At 32.1% G+C, this 22,901-nt stretch overlaps 1 protein-coding gene across 1 annotated transcript; it reads left to right on the forward strand.

Moving 5' to 3' along the window:
• Positions 1–19,971: 19,971 nt before the first annotated feature.
• LOC114375006 (transcription factor RAX2-like) lies at positions 19,972–21,928 on the forward strand. Its single transcript, XM_028332737.1, has 3 exons — positions 19,972–20,277; positions 20,370–20,499; positions 21,027–21,928. The coding sequence occupies exons 1-3, from the start codon at positions 20,142–20,144 to the stop codon at positions 21,748–21,750; spliced, it is 990 nt and encodes a 329-aa protein (XP_028188538.1). The 5' UTR covers positions 19,972–20,141; the 3' UTR covers positions 21,751–21,928.
• Positions 21,929–22,901: the final 973 nt, after the last annotated feature.

A 22,901-nucleotide genomic window follows, 5' to 3' on the forward strand; every position in this document is an offset into this window, starting at 1 on the left:
AATTATAACTGTGTAATCGATTACACAAACATTGTAATCGATTACCAGTGGAAAGTTTTCAGAAAATCTGCCAACAGTCACATCTTTTCATTAGATTTGTGAATGACCATCAAAGGCCTATAAATAGGTGACTTGGGCACGAATTTTATGCAGAGAGTTTTGCTTGGAAAAAATGTCTTATCCTTTCAAAAGACAATGAGAGAGATTCCAAAAGAACTTCATTGTCAAATGCTCTCTCAAAAGAAATCCTTGGCCAAACACTTGCAAAATCTATAAGGATTCCTACATGATCTTTATTGTAATATTCTTCTCTTGAAGAGAGAATTATTCTTCCATTCTTTTTATTCAATGAGATTGGTTAAGAGACTGTGAGTCTCTTGTTGTAAAGGATTCCTGAACACAAGGGATGGGTTGTCCCTGTGTGGTTCAGACTTTGTAATGGATTTTACAAAGATAGTGGAAATCTCAAGTGGGTTGCTTGAGTACTGGACGTAGGCACGGGAAGTGGTCGGACCAGTATAAAATTGTGTTTGCATTCTCTCTTCCCTTATCTCATTTATGTTATTGCAATCAATTTTGCCTTGCATGTTTATAGAACATTATTAAATTGATTGTTGTTGCTTCTTCTGCATTCTAAGCCTATCCCTCTTAAGATTATTGAGGCCACAAGTCCAACAGCTGGTGGAATTCATCTCATCGCTTTCATGTGATGTACTTGGAGATCAATGCGAAATACTGCCGAAATTTCATCAAATCTAAGAAAAGAAAGTTCACCTTTTACATATGAATGTACTATAAAAAAATTTCTTCCTAAATGGGATAGGGCCACATCTTTAATGAAAAAGTAAGGTTTTAATGCATCTAATAAACTTTGTGAGTATCATATAGTTATTAGATGGATTGAAGTTGGATGAATGCAAGTCCCATAAGCCCTATGTATGAGGAAGGCATTGAACAGTTCTTGGAATTCACCTCTAAAAGAATTCGACTAGATGAGGATGAAAAATATTTTTGTTCTTGTATAAACTATTTGAACGAGAGACAACAAGTACTCAACAACATACGAGAATATCTACTATATGTTGGGATTAAAAAGAATTATACAACATGAATATGACATGGTGAATTGATAGACATGTTGAGGGGATCACTTAGAGGAAATGATTTGTGATCTTGGACAAGAGTCTTTTCAGCAAGCACATGCCCCTATGTATGATACATTGGAAAGTGATTCCAAAAGGCCTTTGTATCCGAGGTGCAAGAATTCATTGACATTGTTGTTAGTGGTGTTAAGTCTGGTTAATGTGAAAGCCAAATATAGGTGGGGGGACAAAAGTTTCACTTCACTGTTTCAGGCACTACAAGACATGCTTCCAAAGGAAAACACGATGCCAAAAAGTTACTATTAGGCGAAGAAGATATTATGTATAATGGGTATGAAGTATCAGAAAACACATGCATGCCCTAATGATTGCATACTCTTTGGTTGTGCATGAAACAGAAATACATGATGTTGTCTATGATGATATCCAACCCAAGATAGCCAGGAAATGACATCGATGTTTATCTCAGTTCAGTGATTGAAGACATGAAAATTTTGTAGGACGAAGGGGTTATTATGTATGATGGATATCGAAATGAGACATTCAAGTTGCGTGCAATGCTATTTTGTACCATTAATGAATTTTCAACATATGGGAATTTGAGTGGATATAGTGTTAAGGGGCATCGTGTTAGATCAAGTGGCCTCGGAATAATTAAGAAGGGGGAGTTGAATTAATTATTAATGTGTCTTGGCTAATTAAAAATTTATCCTTCTTAATGTTACTAGATTCAACTAGGCTTTACTACTAAGTTAAGAAAGTAAAGAACAAAACCAATAACTTAACCAAAAGTAAAAGCGGCAATTAAAAGTACACAGCGAAAATTAAAAAGTGTAGGAAGAAGAAGACAAACACAAGATTTATACTGGTTCAGCCACAACCCGTGCCTACATCCAGTCCCCAAGCAACCAACGGTTCTTGAGATTTCTTTCAACCTTGTAAAATCCTTTACAAGCCAAAGATCCACAAGGGATGTACCCTCCCTTGTTCTCTTTGAACAACCAAGTGGATGTACCCTCCACTTGAACTGACCCACAAGAGATGTACTCTCTCTTGTTCTCAGTATAACAACCCAAGTAGATGTACCCTCTACTTGTACCACAAAGGATGTATCCTCCAATGTGTTAGGACAAATAATTGTTAGGCGATTAGTCCCTTGAATTCTCTATGAGTGGGATACAAAAGATATCTCAGACAGTTAGTCCTTTGAAATCTTTTGTATAAAAGGAAAGGGAAAAAGATATCTCAGGCGGTTAGTCCTTTGAAATCTTTTGTAAGAAACAGAAGATATCTCAGGCGGTTAGTCCTTTGAAATCTTTTGTCAAGAGGGAGAAGTGAATGAAGAAAAAGAATAACACAAGTTTTTGGTCAATGAACTTTTCTTGAAAGAGAAAGTATTGAACAAAAAATCTTGGAAAGATGAAGAGAAATGAATGAAAGAAATCAGTCTTAGTTGTATTTGAAATTCGTGCCACGGACACATATTTATAATCATTTGATGACTCAAGTTAAAGTTTGTGACTCTTGGCAATTTCTTTAAAACTAGTCACCTTTTAAAAATTGTGACTCTTTTGAAAACTAGTCACTTAAAAAGTTGTGACTTTTGAAAAAATCTTCAAAAACAAGTCACTTTAAGAATTTTGACTTTTGGAAATTTATTTTTCAAAATCAGTCACTGGTAATCGATTACCATTAAGAATAGTGTAATCGATTATACATCAAAAGATGTGACTCTTCATGTTTAAATTTGAAAATCAAAACGTTTAGAAACACTGGTAATCGATTACAAATATTGTGTAATCGATTACACAAGTTTAAAATGATTTGAAAATGTTTTATCACTAGTTGTGACTCTTGAAATTTAAAATCTAACGTTTTAAAACATTGATAATCGATTACATGATTATGATAATCGATTACAGCTTTGTAAATCGGTTTTGAAAACAATGCTAGCTACTGGTAATCGATTACTACCTTATGGTAATCGATTATCAGAGAGTAAAACTCTTTGGTAAAAGATTTTGTGAAAAATTCTTGTGCTACTCAATGTTTTGAAAAACTTTTTTAGTACTTATCTTTATTGAGTCTTCTCTTGATTCTTGAATCTTGAGTCTTGAATCTTGATTCTTGAAACTTGATTATTCTTGAATCTTGATTCTTTGAAACTTGATTCTTGAAGCTTTTTGACACCTGATTCTTTGAAACTTGCTTAACTCTTGATTCTTTGGCATCATCAAAATAATCTTGGAAGTCATTGCTTCCACACATTGTGCATGCCCTATTTGTGAAGAAGACATAAGTTACACACAACTGAAACATGGCAGAAAAACACTATACACTCGACATCGACATTTTCTGAAACCTTTTTATCATTCCCAGTGATTGAAAAAGCTTTTAATGGAAGTTAAGAGTATGAAATTGTGCCACTACCATTAACTAGTCAACAGGTTCTTGGGCGGGTTGAGGATATCAATACTATATTTGGAAAGACCCAAAAGAAGGGAAAAAGTAAAACTTGCATATGGAAGAAGAGGTCGATATTGTTTGATTTTCCATGCTGGTCTAATCTAGATGTCATACATTCTATTAAATGTTATGCATGTCGAGAAAAATGTGTGTGATAGTGTCATCAAAACATTTTTTAAGATTCAAGGCAAGACAAATGATGGTTTGAATACTCATCAAGATCTAGCTGAGATGGGTATACGAGACCAGTTTCATCCAAGGTCTGATGGTAAGAAAATATACTTGCCTCCAGCATGTCATACTTTGTCAAGAAAGGAGAAGATAAGCTTTTGTCAATGTTTGCACAATGTCAAAGTGCCACAGGGATACTCTTCAATTATTAAGAGTCTTGTACAGTTGAAAGATCTAAAGTTAGTTGGCTTAAAGTCTCATGATTCACATCTCGATGCAACAACTGTTAGCCATGGCGATACGAGAAATTTTACATAACAAAGTCAAGCATGCTATAACTCGCCTGTGCTTTTTCTTCAATGTCATATGTAGCAAAATCATTTATGCTCTTAAGTTAGATGAGCTGGAAAACAATGCCGCTATTATCTTGTGTTAGTTAGAGATGTATTTTCCTCCTTCATTTTTTGACATCATGGTTCACTTAATTGTTCATCTGGTGAGAGAAATAAAATGTTGTGGTCCTGTTTATTTGTAGTGAATGTACCCGATTGAACAATACATGAAGATCTTAAAAGGGTATACACTTAAGTATCTATTGTTGAAAGGTACATTGCAGAAGAAGCTATTGAGTTTTGTTCAGAGTACATTGAAAAGGCAAAACCTGTTGGGCTTCCCAAGTCTCGACATGACAAAAGAGTGAGAGGTAAGGGTTCAAGAGGACTGTATGGTATCACTCCAAGTCTAAAAGAATTGCAATAAGCTCATTTGTATATACTGAATAACAGTAATGAAGTTATGCCATACATAGTCCGTCATGAAGCTTTAGTCAAGGAAAGTAACCTAAAAATGACCAAGAATAGGATGTTGAAAGAGCATAACAAGACTTTCCTAAATTGGTTTAAAGATGCAATCTTTGGTTACAATAATGCTTCAGAAACATTAAGGAAGTTAACAGATAAACCTAAAAGAAATGTTATAACTTGGGAAGGATATGATATCAACAAGTATTTGTTCTACACGAAATTACAAGACGATGAGAGTACAATGCAAAACAGTGGGGTTAGTCTAAGGGTTGAATCTCAACACTTTACTACTGTTCATGATGACAATCTTCATGTAGCTTCCATGCATTACTTTAGAGTCATTGATGAAATCTGGGAGCTTAATTATGTAAAATTCATTGTTTGTGATTTCAAGTGTAAGTGGATTTAACGATATCGGTGTGTGAACCAATGATTTCGGATTTACTTTGGTAGATCTGAAGAAATTCGCTTATCAGAATGAGCCTTTCATCATGGCAGAACAAGCTAAATATGTGTTTTATGTTCAAGATCCTTGTAATGAAAGATGGTCAGTGGTTCTACATGAAAAAATAATTGGTGTTAATGTTGAAGATGATGATTCAATTACATCGTATATTGTAATTTGTTTTATATTTACTTACTTTCATAATTTCAATTACATAACTTAATATACTTTTGAGTTGACTTTAATTAATGTTATTTTTTAACAGGCACTTGGCTACACCACCCAACTCCCCTCCTTGTCCTCTTGAGTCAGCAACACCTTCGTTGTCTACGTCATAGAAGAGAAGAAAAGCAATACAACTTAGATCATTGGCTACTAGACTAGTTTGGGGCGGAGAGACCAGTGATTCATGTGGATCCTGCCACTGGGAAAGTCGATGGTCCTCGTAAAAAGAAATTACGAATGTATTTGGGGATCATCGCTCGCGATAAGGTGGATGTTACAATTAATAATTGGAAACAAGTCCATGTAGCTCAAAAGGATTTGATTTGGGAGGATATTCAGGTATTTCAACTAAATGGTAAATGTTAAATGTTGTTGTAATTGGTTGTACTAAAAATCTTAAATTGTAATTAACTGACTATAAAATGTATTTATTGTATCGTAGGCTGAATTTGATATTCCTGAAGCATCCGATTTGAGGACAAAGAAAAAATACTTCAAACTGTAGGAAAGTAGAGGAGGCAATTTAAGTCAAATTTGACCTCCAAATCGGCTCTGGCAATTGATAAGGAGGGCAAGGATGATAAAGTTTGTGAAAGTATGACATAAGCAAAGAGAAGTGGAACCAGTTTTGTCAGAGTCGTAGAGACCCGTCATGGGAGGTTAGTTGATTTTCATTGTTTTTTAAACTTCATATTTACGCATTATTGTCAAGCCTATTAAGTTAGCCTTATTTTTAATTGTTACAGGATGTTCGAAAGAAGGCACAGACCATTCAGAAACAAAACACTGCCCTTCACGTGTTGTCTTGTGTGGGTTATTATTTTCTAGAAGAAAAGTTTATGGAGGACAAGAAAAAGAAACAATTGGAGGAAATAGCACAATTTGGGATCACGAACACTATCATTGATCATTCATCTGCCATTAGACGACACATGAAGTGAAAGATGACTTGCACGAAAAAATCTGGTCAAATGATGTCTAAGGCAACAAAGGAAATTGCAGATAACATTGTAAGTGACTTTCCTTTTTCAGTGGTCATTTTTTATAATAATTCTTGGATCAGTAAACCAAATTTGTTTCATCTATTGACTATAGGATTCCCTAGAAAAACAGGTCTCACAGGGAAGCTTTGTTGCCCATGGACAACAAGATGTACTGACTGTTGCCATTGGGCGACCACAGCACCTTGGTCGTGTCCATGTCACGATTAAACAATACTTTGGACTGACTTCAAGGAGCTCCCGCACGTTTATGTCCATGGCTCCTGAAGACCTGGAGTAATTGACACAAAAAATCAGGGACTAACTAGAAGAGTTGATCACAGAAAAAGTGACTTGACAACTAATGTTGTCCTTCAGCCAGATGGAGTCGCAAATATAATCGCAGGGACTCACGCTACCTCCTAAGCCTGAGGTTGGTCCTTCTGTTACTCGTGTCAACACAAAGGAAAGTTGTGTCAATCCCTCAGGACAGGACCTAGACACGGGTGACTCAAAGAAATGTGGGTTATATGTCGATGAGAATCCTCTCGATCTGGTTTCCCTTGGAAGAGTTTATGAGGGGTTGAAAATTGTCCACAACATCCCTTTATGCAATGATCAAGTGAAGGTCGGTGTTGAGGAAGTTAAAGATGTTGATGATCGTGTTCCTGTACCCACTCAAGAGTTTCAGTTAGTGGGGCATGCACTTAACACCTCTCTTGCTTGGGCGATACATCTTGTAAAGTCTTTTTTAGAACATGTATTTCATTTTGTTGTTTTTAATAATTATTAAAAAATAATTTGTTTCAAATAAAGTGTTCACTATCATTCAATTATGTTTATTAACTGTGTAAGATAAATAGAGAGCTGAGGGACCAACGAAACTATAGATAGGTTGATCCTGATGTTGATCCTCTATACCTAATGACATTGACACTCTCGCAACTTTTTCTCAAGCCGTTGCAAGTGTCATGGGATGCTACCGTGTTTGGGATGTATAATGATAACTTCCCCTTGTACATAAAGCCTAAAGATCTTTTTGAAATAACACACGGTGGTCAATGTCTTAGCATCTCTGTTATACAATTGTAGATTCTTTAAGTCACTTTATACTAATCATAAAGTAAATGTAAAACATATGTTCACTTTAGTTGTACAATACGCATGTATGTTTCTCTTAATCAGTGCTTTGAAGAGATTCAATGATAGTCAAGGAAGTAAATCCAAGGCTGTTGCTAGATGAATTATAGTTAAAGTAAGTCATTTAAACAATGTTTAATGCCTTAAAAATTAAATTTATTATTTTGTACACTAATTTTCGGTTAACTTTGAATATCTAAATATTCTATTCAATTTAGTGTAATAAGCAAAAAGGAAACACTGAGTGCGAGGACTAAGTAATGCATTGGATGTCAACGATAGTCCTAGAAGGTTTCAACGATAATTTGGAAACGGTAATTGTTTGCTTCAAAACTAATTCAATTTGTTATAATTGTTATAATTTATACTTATTAACTTATGTTTTATTATATCATGCAATATTTTACTGATCCAAGACCATTAAAACTAGAAAGAATGAAGGCAATTCACATTTAGTGGGCAAGATATTATTTAAAAGTTAAAAATGAAATACTAGGTGTTTAAATAATTTTAGAATTGTAGAGTTATGTTAATTTAGATCAGATTACAAGTGATTTTATGTATTGACTTTCATTACTTTAACTATTTCTTTTAATTGATACTAAATATTCAATTATTATGGATAAAATTTGAACTGCATGATAAAAACTATTTAAAAAATGTCTGGAGTGGTTATATTTTTCAATATACAGACTAATTTGGGGTAAGTTATTTTTATGAAGATGATAATGATTAATATTTGTTTGATATATAGTGTAAGTGTGCGAAATTAATTTGAATAAGATGGATAAAAGTCAATTTTACCCTTTTGTTGTTTTCTTACCTGTGATCCACAAACCATTTGTCTAGGGTATTAGTGTCATTTTATAACTATATTAATTTTTTTTCTCATTTCATTCCTACCAAATAATTTTATAATATTATGTTTTATTTTATTTATAATCTATTTCTTGTAAACCAAAAAACTTAATATTTTATTTTATATTTACTCTATTTTTTTCAGATTATATCTTCTATTTGTATCTACTTTATTTATCTTCTAAAAAAACCTTTATCTCTCTTACTTGATTAATTAACGTGTATCTATTTAAGGATATTTTTATAAGAAAAACAACTAATGCAATAAATAATTTTTAAGAAGCCTTGTAAAAACTAAACTATTTTTTTTAAAGATTATCATAAAAAGAACCACGGGTATAATATATAAATTATACCTAATCATCGAAGCAAATAACATGACACTTTCCACGTGATGAATTGTTAATTACTCTTTGGATAAACAATTCATATGTCTCTCCATAATTGAATCGTGAGATGATCATATGGCCCATTAATATTAAAAAAATTCACGGGGGAGGGAAAAAGACAAAGGAAAGAGATTTTGCTTGACGGGAACAGTAGGAAATATGAGCAAAATAATCCTTGTATTTATCTTTAGATGTCAAATCGTATAGTCCTTACTAATTAAATGTTTTTAGCGTGGAAAAGAGAAAAAAGGATTTAGGGTCGATCGTTTTTCATTATCAGTAAATAAATATATTTAGGGTCGATCGTAGCATGCTTGTGCCTGTGTGTGCACAATAATATTTATGGGTGTATAAACTACAACATTTGTTTATTATTATTTTAGGCAACAATAAAAAAAAAAACGAACAGAGATGAAAAAATTGTTTAAATCGTGAATTGACCATGATTTTTCAAGTGCCTTTTTAGTAGTTGTAGCTTATTCTAATGTACCACAATTTTTTTTAAGCCAGTATGGAGTATTTTAGACCATAAATTATTTTTTTTTTCATTGTGGACAAACAGAATGAGCTTGTGATTATTAGAAATAGTAATGTAACCATTGCCTGAACGTTTAAGTTATGATTTTTTAGATGTTATCAAACACGTGATATGCTTAAACCATGGTTATAAAAGTGCGACCATATTATTAGATTATATCACAGGATCACTGAAACATTTTTGGGTACAGAAGCAAGAGACTAATTCATAGCCGACATGCCTTTATGTTCTACTAAATAAATCTATTGTGTTTTCAGCTTGGAAAGCTAGAAGAAAATTGAGTATAGTTAACCGTGATAAAAAAAAGAAGAAGAAGAAGAAGAAGAAATTGGATCGGTGGGTGCAAGCATGATGAATTGACTTTATGCAGGTTCATTATGATCTGGGGATGATTATATTTAGAAGGTGAAAAGTTTCATTTCTATTGATATGAAGACAATGATTGCCTTATAATTGTTAGATATAAGTCAACGATTTTTGTTACTGTGAAGAAGCACTATATAAAGTAATATATAATATATATAGCTAGAAGTGAGAATAAAATGCAGGCATTATATGAGGATAATAAGTTAGTTACTAAAAGAGATGGGAAACTTTAAAGCCAGCATATATATCTTCCTAAATCCCTGTCTGCCAACGGAGATTATTGTGTTGCTTTAAATCATTTAATATGTTTACTTTATGGCAGCCACTGAGACACTTTCTTCTTGTCTACATTCAATGATTCAAGTAAAATCAATTGGCAAATTAAAAAGCAGTCATGCAACCTACCAACAATATTTTGACAAAAAATATATAGTATACCTTTTTTATAGATAAAAATATATAGTATGCTATGTTTAATATAAATAATTAATTACAATAATCTTCTTCTCGAAATATGGAGGAAAGTTTCATTTCCAATTTTTTTAACTGACTTAATTTGTTATGCTTCATAAAATGAAGAGAAATACCAATCTTCAGCACGAATTTATTGTACAAAAATTACCAACCAAGAAAACTCGGCATATGACTACTCCAAATCAGCATTAATTGGGTAGCTTTATTCTTTTTTTAAATAAAAAAAACACGCATTTAATCGTGTTAAAAATACATGAATCTTGGTGGGTTGGAGTGTTTTTATTGTTTTAGATGTTGGATTGTGTAAGAAAACATATTTTCAAAGCTTGAAATAGTCGTTCAGGACAGATTCCGCCAAAGAGATACAAATTCTGATCGTTTTCTAAATGAATGATTAAATTAAATAAAAATCTAAAGAATTAAATTGAAACCTAAATTACAGTTTTTAATTGGCAAAAAGGTTTTTTTAATAAAAAGGAACTCACTAATTTGCACAATATATGTCAATTAGGAGATAAAAAATTAATTTAATGATAAAGAAAAAAGAAAATGAGAGATTGTGTTCCCACTAACAAAGTAACAATTAACATTTGTCATACAAAAATAAAATATGCCAAAGAAACCTAAATTAAAGCTAGAGAATGAAATAATCCAAATTCATTTAATTAAAATGTATAAACTCTTGAATTTTTTTTTCATCTAAAGACGGATGAAAACTTAATGTGTTTTAAAAAAATTATAATTAAATTTTATTTAAATATGATTTTAAATATCAAGTCATAGTTGAAATAAAAATAAAAATATTTTTTATTAAATCAATTAAGTAATTCATTTTAATATTATAAATTTGACTCTTCATTCTTGAATGGGAGTATTCTCACTCAAAAATTCGTTTTTTTATTAAGTCATGTGACTTCTCAAACATTTAATATTTAATTTTATTATTTATTTGTATTTTTCTTTTTAAATACTTTATGTAATTGTAATTTGATTTAAACTTTAAATCTTGATGCATTCTATCAAATGAAAGATATTTTCATTTTTAGATAGACTAAATTTTAAAATTTTTATAATAATTATAACTTTTTTACGCATTATAATATTATATCTTGAAATATGACGTTTCTTAATTCAAATATTTTTTTTCATCATTTTTAATTTTTAAAAATATAATTGCTTTAATTTATTATTATAACTTGCTCATTATTAATAGCAAAATTTTATTATTCTTATGAATTTATTAAGTTTTATTTAAATCAAAATATCAGTATAATACAGAAAAACTTCATATTGATTGACTAACCCAAAATGGTATGTGAGATTATGACAGAGTGCATTTGCTTCGATTCTGATGGATAGAGGGTGCAGAAAACAACATACATATCTCTATATGAATCATGCATATTTAATTGATATGCATGATCATAACAATTTTCAAAATAATTAATCAAGGACATGCAGAGTACTTCTGAACTTTTTACCCAAAAAATAAAAAAAATAAAAAATTGCCTAAATAATATAATCCAAAAATTATGTCCTACAATGGTCTTCCAGTGATTGTGGTATGAGTTCTACTGGGAGAGTCAGCATGTGTTCTTTTAATCATTTTAGTTTAAGTGTTGATCCCACCAATGTATTCTTTAGAGGAACAACACTTATATATTATGCGCACATCTTTTCCCAATCATATTATGTTGGGGTAATAATTGGTCTACCACCAACGCGTATATCCAATTGAAGAGTAACATCTTCCTAGGTGATTGTGCATTCACCAACAGGAAGATGAAATGTGTGTGACTCGGGTCTTCTCCTTTCAACCAAAGCAGTCACTAAAGTGTCATCGATTTTAACTTGCTCGAGCTTTGCAACATTTGAAAACTAAGTTTGAACCAAGAAAGGTTAAATTCTGGGATCTGGAGAGGGCATTGCCTAAGCATATGACTGGATTGCATCGTTTGTTACCTAAAGAAATCAAAATAATAACAACATCATTATTTCTGAATCATAACATAATTAACATTCAATTAAACATAATGCATTACATACTTCTCCATATCTATGAAGGTGTTGTTTCAAAAGAAGAGGAGCAGTTGTAGATGTCATGGTTTAGGCTTTGGTGTTAACGTCAAGAAGTTAAAGAGGGATATATGAGAATGACAAAAAGTGAGTCTATGAGTTAGTGTATATGATGAAAATACATGCATTGTATTTATAGAAAAAGTTTAGCAGTAACACAGCTCATTCAGTGATATCTAGGCTGTTTATTTTGTCGGTGGGATCTAGGTTGTTAAACGTGTGTTGCTCCAATTGGTGATATCTACACAATTCATTTTGTTAGTGGGATCTTGGCCGCTTAACATGCATTGCTCCAATTGGTGATATCTAGGTCGTTGATTTTGTTGGTGGGATCTAGACTGTTTAACATTCGTTGCTCCAATCGATGATACCTAGGTCGTTGATTTTGTCGGTGGGATGTTGGCCATTCAACATTCGTTTCTCAAATCGGTGATGTCTAGGCTGTTGATTTTATAGGTGGGATCTTGGCCATTCTTTTTCAACTGTATTTGACAAGTCATTAAACATTATAAATGTGGTCTGCAGTAAGATAGTTTGATCCATCACCTCAATCATAAACCTTTATGCAACCCTAAACCCTAAACCATGGTTTCATCAATAGTCAATGCAATTATGTATTATGATGGCGTCATCATAACAACTAAACATAGTTCAACGTTTTTAAGCGGTTCACCAAAGATCGTTCAACTTGACAACAAAATATCATTTGATGCCTTGAAGCAAGCTGTTGGAAATAGGATTAGTCTACCAAATCGTCAAGTGGTCAAGGATATACATTTTCGATTATCTGTATCATTTGTGGATGATTGAATGAACAATAAACCCTCTGACCCTGGACTTAAGAGGAGACAAAACATCTTTTCTCTTATGTTACATGTTTTCTTCTTTTTCTCTCACTCTCAGGTCCAATTTATTTCAAACCCTCATCTATTCACGTCAGGGAATCCAATTTATCTCATAACCTCATCTATTCATATCAAGGAATCCAATGCTTCAGAGCCTCATCTACTCATGTCAGGGAATCCAATGCTTTAGACAATCATCTATTCACATCAAGGAATCTAATGCTCCAAACCCTAACCCTTACCCTGACCCTAGGTTATAATCCCTTAACCCTAACCCTTATATACAAAACTCATATCCACCTTCGCTTAACACATCCACACAACACTTCCTTGTTCTATTACTTTCTTCCAAGTTTGCAAACACAAAACCTCTATCAAATTTATTTCTTTGTTCTTTGTCTATTACACAATAAGTCTTCCTCATTTGTCAAATGGTTAGTACACTACGATGGTCAAATAATCAAAACAGATGAAAGGGATATGTTTCAAAGCTCTCACCCATTGTTCTTTGAAACAAAGCAATGCCTCACACTTGAGGCCTTGAAAATAAAAATTCACGAAAGGCTCTATCTTCAACCATAGGACAAAGTATGCAATATTTCATTCTGATACCCACAAGTAGTAGGGCACAAAATGCTAAAATTTATAGCAGTACAACTTGTTGACAACGAAGACATGAAAGGTATGATTTCAGTTATTCGCCAAATTAAGATTCTTCAATATTGTGAATTATATGCAAACGTCGAGCACAATACAGTTCCCACCCCAAAACCTAAACTAGTACCTCATCAACCACAATATTATCCTCAGTTCCATTATTCACACACATTCGATGCAACCTAAGGCACTTTTACTTTAACCCAACCAAAACAAAATATATTTGAACCAAACACATCTTCTTTTACCCAATTTCTTTTTGCACCATTTCCACCAATTTTTTTGACTCACAACCATTTTATGCTACTGAGGATCAACTGCACTCACACTTCAGTAAAGCCTTTCTCATCAACCCGACCAAACAAGCCTGAGTTTACAACAGAGCCAGGCTTACCTAACAAAGAACTCTGTCCATTTAGTGAGGATGAAGACGAAGTTCTACATAATCAAACCCAGGAGGACGATGATGAGGAAGAAGTCGATCCTGTTTCACCAACACATTCGTATCACCATGCTACATACCACCACACATGCAAAATTTTGAAGAATCTAATTTTCAAGATTTTGAATATGGTCATAGCTTGGATCGCGAAGAAGTCCAACATCTAGTGGGGACTCTCTTTGAATGGATGTGTTTCCTAACAAAACAAGAAGTATAACATGCTTTGCAACAGTGTCATGTGAGCAAAGGAGCTAACTATAAGACACAACTATCAAACCAAACAAAGCTAATTGTCATTTGTGCTTGGAGGTGCAGAGCCTCATACATTCTTGCAAGTAAGCAGTGGGAAATAAGAAAGCTATGTGAACCCCATACATGTTCAAATCCTTCAATCTCACAAGATCATGCAAAGCTATCGTATTTGCTCATCAATAAAAGCATTCATGACTTGATTGAAAATGAACCATCAACTTCAGTGCTAGCCTTGATAGCACACACCAAAAGCACTGAACAATACACCACCACATACTGCAAAGCATGGTTGGCAAAGTAAAAGGCTATTGAAAACATTTACATCAACTAGGAAAGATCCTATCATGATCTACCGAGATTGTTGTAAGCTATGTAGCCATTTTTTCCTGGCATGGTGGTGGAGAAGGAAACATCGCCAATGTCAGCAGAAGGAGGTCAACCAGTAGAAGTTTTTGTCATGTTCTATCGTCTTTTTTGAAGTTTCAGACCGTGTATCAGTGGATTTCAATATTGCAATCCCATAGTTCAGGTCGATGGAATATGGTTGTACGATAAGTACAAGGGGACCTTACTTGTGGCAGTTGCATAAGATATCAACAATAAAATTCTTCCAATAGCCTTTGTTGTTCTTGAGAATGAATTAATGGGAGCATGGTTATTCTTCCTCCAAAATCTAAAAAGGCATGTCACCCCACAACATGGTTTGTGTTTGATTTCAGTCAGACACGAGTCAATCAAAAATGCCTATTCAAGATGTGATAGTGGATGGACGACACAAAATTCTATGTATGTGTTCTGTATTCGACACATTGCACAAAATTACATAGAGAGGTACAAGAACAACCCCATCAAGAAATTAATTATCAATATGGGTGAGTGTCAAATTTATTTCTCTTCATATTAAATATCACTTCATTTTGTATTTTTCACAATATTGTAATTGTATGTTTATAACTACTCAACATATGCAAGGATGGAGCATGCGTTCAATCACTAATACAACATTTTAAGGGAGGAAACAAATGTTGACCGAGCAATTAATTGGCTCAGCGAGATTCCGCAAGAAAAATGGACTCTCGCATGGGATGATGGCCGACGATGGAGGCACATGACCACCAATCTTATTGAGTCGATTCATTTGGTACTCAAGAAATCTGCTAAGAGGCGCGCTAGTAAAATCAACATATGTAAGGTGCATGTAATGCATTATTTAACAAAAAAGGAGGGAAGCCACAACAATGCTTGCATCTGACCAAGTTTATACGAAAGTAATAAACAAGGTCATCGAAGACGCACAGAGAAAGGAAAACACTCACACTGTTCTTGAGATCGATCGACGCGACACACGATTCTTGGTCCATGAGACAAAAAACCCGAGAGAGGTTCGATTTGCTGGAGATTTCACAGTTAGGCTAGATGAAAGGTGGTGTAAATGTGGCAAATTCCAAAAATTACACATACCTTGTTCTTATGTTGTTGCTGCTTGTAAGCACGCTCATCATGAGTACAAAAACTACATACATCTTGTGTATGCATTGGAAAGTGTCTCCAACTTATACAGATGATTGTTTGGAGAATTGCACAACAAAACCTATTGGCCACAGTGTCACGAGTCAATGATTTCCCCCAACCTAGAAAAGAAAAGAAGTACTAAGGGTCGTCATATCTCCTCTCGTATGCACACCGAAATGGATATCCAAGAACCGAGTCAACAAAGCAATTTTCCATGTATCGCATCCCAGGTCATTCAAAGAAAAATTACCCTCACAGTGTAAGTTCAAGCCAACAACGTTCAATGTATGTCATATTGTTTGTATTTTTTAAATTTTGTTGTATTAATTCAAATTTAAATATTTTAGTTCAATTTAACTTGTTTCTATATTTTTAATCTTCTTTATTGCTCGTTTGCTACATTTTATTTTTATTTTTATTATCATTTATATTTTTTCCACTTATTTTTAATAAGCTAAATGTTTTTATTAAATTAAAATTTTAAAATAAAATAAAATTTATTTTATCATTGACTTAAATAGTTTTCTAATTTAAAAAGTAACTTTTAAAATTCTATTAAATGTTAGTCTCTTTTCAGTAATTCAAAACATTTGATATGTAAAATATGATAAGTGATATCATTTGATAGGAAAAAATATTTAATGAATATTCACAATGTTATCATTACACATCTGGGGAGAGAGAAAATAATTATAAAAAAATATAACTTTTATAGGATTTATGATATGATAACGAAGGAAACACGTAAAAAAATAAAATATGTTAATAAGTAAGTAAAAAAATGTAAGGATTGAGTTTAGTCTATTATCAGTTATAGATTTTATTTTTAGCATTGATTTAATTTATTTAAAAGTTTAACTTGGTCTATTAATCAATTTAAAGATGTACATTCAAGGTTTTACATAAGTCTAGATAAATTATATTTTTTTTATAAATTAATATGTATAAATTAGTAAGCTAAACAAATTAAAACACTATTTTTTTTATAAAAAAGTTGTAACAAAAAATATATTTTTTTAAAAAAAACGAAAACAAAGAGTTAATTTTTTAAAATGTAACAAAAAATTGGAAAACTATTTAAAAAAAAACAAAATAAAGAAAAAACTGAAATAAGTAACAAAGAAAACACATTTTCAATTATTTTTTAAAAAAACCCTTACGATATGGGTTCCAGATATAATAAAGTTGTTTTAGAAAGAAAAAAAAAACATGTGAAATCGTTTCCTTTCACAATGAAAAAAAAAAATAGAACGAAAGTAAGAAACCAGCTTGGGAAACTAATTTCTCACTTTGTATAATAATTTGTATGTAAATAATTTTTAGATTGTATTATTTAAATAATTTTTTTTATTATTGGGATGAAAAATTCGAGAACTCCTTGCTATAACTGTTACAATATATACGTCGGCAATGACACAACTGAACAGTTCATTAAATAAATAAATAAAAATACTGTAAAGCGGAAAGCTTCTACTGTCATCTTAATAATGTGACTTCTAGAATCTTTGAGGGTGTCGAAGTAATTATATTTCATAAAAAAATAAACCAAAGAGTAGTACTACGTACTATATGTCTAAGCAATATCCATAAGAATCCAAGCAAGTTTAGATGAAATTATTTCTAAAAATTATAATCTAATTAATATAAAAATTTTATTGTTACTATTTAAATGTATTTAGTAATCTAAATTGTAATTAAAAATCGTAACACCAAGTACAAAAGAAATAATATTTGCATGATAAATAAAATTGAGACTGTTATTGCCAAATAGTGATCGGACACTAGATGATATGTGTTTTAATTAATAATTTACTTTTATACTTTGATATAAAATAAATGATGAAAAATTGAGTAAAACAGCAAGAAATTATGTATGTTAATTCATCACTAGGATGTAGGCTCGTGAATATGAAGCATCTCAGGGTCTACGAAATCCAAATGTGTAGGGTCTTACCTCGATGTCCTTAGGTCTCTATTCCTATGTGTCGCAAAGCAACGCGAGGCTCCCCAGTAGTAATGATACAATGTGGCAGGACGTATCCGAGAGAATTGTTTTGCCTAATTTTCACAATATTGGCTAGCTAGGTAGCAACATGAATATGATGTATCATTACTAAAAAATATGGTGTACAAGCTACCATTGTGTTGATTAGTCAATCCCAGATACCTGATCAAATGAATCTAACGGCAAAGAATCTGATTCATTGGGCCCATGCAACTCTGAAAGGTTATGACCATCCTCATCTATGACATTTAACATCGATCATGCAACAGTACACCATCTTAGATGCTCAACAGTTAACACTGCTTTCTTCTCCAACACCAATTGATATGATTAACTAAGAGTGCAACCAGATACATTTATTTATATTTTAGCAAATTATTAATGTCAAATTGCCGTGCCCAATTCTTTTTTTTCTTCATTCTATTGTGCAGAGGGAAAAAGTTTTGTAATGCACACAATGCATTGGTTGCACTTGTGCATACTACTAAATACCCCATGTGATGTACATTAAATATATATAAATGCAGAATGGAAAATTTAGGAATTGTTATATTATCTTTTAATAAATTTTTTAAAAATAATTTACTTAAGATATTTGTTTTCTATTTTTAGGAAACTTATTTGTGATTTGTCCTTAAAATATGTTATCATGAAATATTCTTTGTTTAATTTGTCTTGATTATGATTTCATAATTGGCGTCGGATTAGGATTTTACATTTAATAAAGATTTATTTATAATTTTTATTATATTTGGAAATATAAATACTCTTTATAACCTTCTAAGTTCTGGCTCAACTTAATTAGAGTATATATATAAAATCCTAGCTAGAGGAAATACTCTTCTATAAAAGTAATAATTCTCCTAGATAGTTCTTTTGAATCAGCAATTGCCTTAGTATTCTAACTGATACTAAGAGGGTCTAACTTCTTTTTTTTAAAAGAAAAGGATCTAACTAAATTGATTAAATAAGATGTATGGATTGGGGGTTATATAAACTCTTAATATCTGTTTTTTATTTTTATGGATATATAATAAAAAAGTATTCTAAGTGAGAAATTGTTAAGTTTATTGTTTACCAACCATCCACACAAGAATCTCATTTACGTACATAATAATAAGTGTAGTAATTTTCTATTAAAAAAAAGTGTAGGAATTGAGGGTAATAAATAAACGAAAACCTCACTCCCAAATTCCAAATTTTAAAATTTAAATCGGTGTAAATTGAGATGGTGGGATATCTTTTCTATGCTGTTTTTTTAGTGTATCCTTCGATGGGTTTGGATCCTTTTCAGCACCTTTTTCCTTCATTCCTCTCCATCCTTTTTTTTCTCTTCTTTGTTTTTCCTTTTAACTTTAATCCCACACTTTTTATTTATTTTCTTTATTTTTTGGCTGCTGCACAAGTGGGAGCGAGAGAGAATAATCCAATTTGATCCTTCCATGCACTCAATAGTCTAGAGGCTAATTTTTCATAATACAACATTACTAAAAGTGATAATTATTTTTATTAATATTGTTTTTTTGTATACACATAAATCTTAATATCAAACTCAAACATCGTGTTTTAAAGGGTCCAAATTCCTTTTATTCAACCAACTCATGTTGATATTATTCAAACCCATTAATTTTATGAATATTCAGGTGCGCCCTTTATTCAACGCATCCTTCAGCTAGATATATGGATTTAGTGAATGAGGTTTGATCTTTTAGTTAATTTATATAAATTTGTTTGTAGGTCTTTAGCTATATATATACACTTTATTGATAGTCTAGCTAAATACACCTGGCCTTTTACTTTTTGCAATGTGTCAATGCATAATATGCATTAATTACCAAATAATACTAACAATTAAATAGTTAAATAATAAAAGCAGAAGAAAACTAGGCCAATCGTGATATTGGTCCTAGTGTTTGGAAAGTGTCACAATTCTGATAGCTGTACCCATCAATTCATTAGTCCTGTTGTGTGTTGTCTTTCTTTCTGTATTGCATACATTGGATGCTTTCTCTTTAGAGAAGAGGAAGAAGAGATTCAGAGAATGAGTGAGTCTTCAACGTTGAAGATTAGAAAGTTCTCTCTGACTCTTAGTACCCTTCTTAAATATACTTAATTTTTAACAGTGCGTTGAAATGTAAACAAAATTTTGTACTACTATATTTTAATTTAATTTTCTGTCAATATGCTTTCATTTGACTTGTGTGCATGGCTCTCTCTCTGTCTCCTAAATGATAAAAGTAATATTTTTTTAACTGTCCAAAAACCGGGGTCCTTATTTATAAGGCACAAGCGCTACCCACCAAAGCTTCATTCAGATTAGAAAGTGAGAGTTTGGATTCTCAAAGACAGATTGAGATTTTACACAGAGAGAGAGAGAGAGAGAGAGAGAGAGAGATGGGAAGAGCTCCATGTTGTGACAAGGCAAGTGTTAAGAGAGGGCCATGGTCACCAGAAGAAGACACAAAGCTGAAGGAGTACATAGAGAAGCATGGAACTGGAGGGAACTGGATTGCTCTTCCTCAGAAAGCTGGTAATTAAGCTAATGTTATGATTTTATTAAAAAAGAATGCTTAAATGTGCTTTTGTGAGATCTCTTATATATGTGTAAATGTTTATGATCAGGACTTAAGAGATGTGGAAAAAGTTGTAGATTGAGATGGCTCAACTATCTCAGGCCTAACATTAAGCATGGAGATTTCTCAGATGAGGAAGACAGAATAATTTGCAGCCTTTATGTGAATATTGGAAGCAGGTATAATAGTTACCAACATTTAATGCAACAACACTATTAATAGTGCTGAACAATTATTTTTAGCATTTTCTCACCAATCTAAGCATAGAGATTTTCCTAGCCTCTTTTTTTTTTCTCCTTTAATCGCCATCAAACACTTGCTCCGGAGAAACACTGATAAAGTTTCTATTAGTGTAGCTAAAAGAGGTAAATAATAATAATAAATGAGAGAAAAAGAGCAATAAAAACTAGTCCTTTTTTATAAAAAAAATACCCCTTTTTTCAAATAAAAAACCTTGATTGTTGTTCAGAATCTGCCTAGCACTTCCTCATGCATGCCAAGTTGATCCAACACCAGTATCCACTATCTCTAATTAAGATATTGAGTAAATAACTTTTGTTAGTTGGAAGCTTAATTAATAACATAACCCATTAGGATATACCTAGTGATATGAAATGTTTGAATAACTTATACAGCTTACACAAGGTCTTATGTTCAAACTATGTACAGAAAAAAACTGAACTAACTTTCATGTATTTATTAACAGGTGGTCAATTATAGCTGCTCAGTTACCAGGAAGGACAGACAATGATATCAAGAACTACTGGAACACAAAGTTGAAGAAAAAACTCATGGGTTTGCTTCCTCTTTCTCATCACAGAAAACAACCTTCATTTCCATCCTCTTTTACCCTTCAAAACCCTCCACTCTCTCCTTCAGCTCACCAACTGTACGGAGAGTACTGCACCTACACCCCAACAACAACCACATCTTTCACAAGTAATATTGAACCACCCTTTTCCCTTCCTTCAAGTAACTATGCAAGCACAAGTGACATAACTACCTCAGTTTCTCACCCCGTTTACCAAAACCAAGACTCCATGCAATGCTATTACCCAATTATGAGAGACAACAGCAGCAACAACAACAACAACATGCTTATGTTTGGAAGCGAAGGAAGTTGCAGTACTTCCTCTGATGGAAGCTGCACTAATCAAGGCAGAGAAATTATCAAGCAAGAAGAAAGAATTGGCTGCCACAGCTACAACAATAATAATGATAACTTTATGCTTAGTCACAGCAACAACATTAATGATGGAGAAAAGTCATGTGCTGCTGGTGAGTGGTTTAGCCAAACACTACTAGCACCGTTGGGTTATGATATTGAGGATATTAAGCAATTGATTAGTAGCAGCAGTAGCACTACTATCTTCAATAATGTTGATGAAAACAAGACAGAAGAGAAGGCCATGTACTACTACTACTACTAGTGACTGCAAACTGATTATGATGATGATGATGACTGAATCTGACTACTGGTAAAAAAATATGATGATGGAGAAAGGGTATGTTGATGTTGGTGTGGCAAAGATTCAGAAGAAAAAAAAATTGATGAGATTTTTCTGGGGTTCTGCGTTCTTTGATGAAACATTTCTTGTTTTGACAGTACATGGTAAAAGCTTCTTTATATTTTGTATATATCTTCTCGGAAAGGGTGATGATGATTATGATGACGATGACGATGAACATGATGTTAGATTATTTTTTTGTTAATTAAGTATTCTCTCCAATCAGATATTAATGTTGTGAAAAACAGCCAATGTCAATTCAAATTATTTTATATTAGGGATTATATATATATATATATATATATATATATATATATATATAACATAGTTTAGTGTGTTAAGTACTACTACTACGCATTGTTATAAATTAATCTATATCTTCTTGATATGTATTATGTAATTATATTGAGAATTTGTGAATTTGTTATCTGTCAGAGACTGCATTATTGAGATGAGCAGTCCGTTGAAGAATCATTTGCAAAGAGTGATGAAGATGGCTACGTTTGCAATGAAAACCTCAATTTTTCTTAGCACTAATAATAAATGGAAAGCTATGATATATGGCCAACAAAAGAAAGAGACTATGATGCTAGGGAAATTTTGTTGTCTTGTGTGGAAGTCTGGGTGCTCACTAACTTGAAATTATGTAATAAATTATTAGCCGTTTTGAACAAGTTTCTTTTTATTAGTGTGTCTGACGACAACAAAGGCGGCAAAAACCATGAAAACTTGTTTCCTTTAGTTCCTGCGAAATAGAAGCCATTGTTGACAATTTCACCCAGATTTTTCACTTTAGTTTATCTAAAAATTAAAAATAAAAGGAAAAAAAAGCATATACCCTTAGAGTGCACAGTAATTGTATAGTACTGTCATTTAATAAAAACATACCATAAATATTTGTTAATTTTAATAATAGTTAATTAAAAAATCATACTAATAATAATTTATATATGATTAAATGATTTGGTGTAAAATTATTTTTCATCATTAATATATAATCATTAAATTCTGAAAACAAATATTAAGTTTTCTTCTTTCTTTTTTCTTTATTAAAAAGTAAAGAGAACATGTAT

The sequence above is a fragment of the Glycine soja genome, chromosome 11 (assembly GCF_004193775.1).
Source record: "Glycine soja cultivar W05 chromosome 11, ASM419377v2, whole genome shotgun sequence".
Classification (NCBI taxonomy): Eukaryota; Viridiplantae; Streptophyta; class Magnoliopsida; order Fabales; family Fabaceae; genus Glycine; species Glycine soja.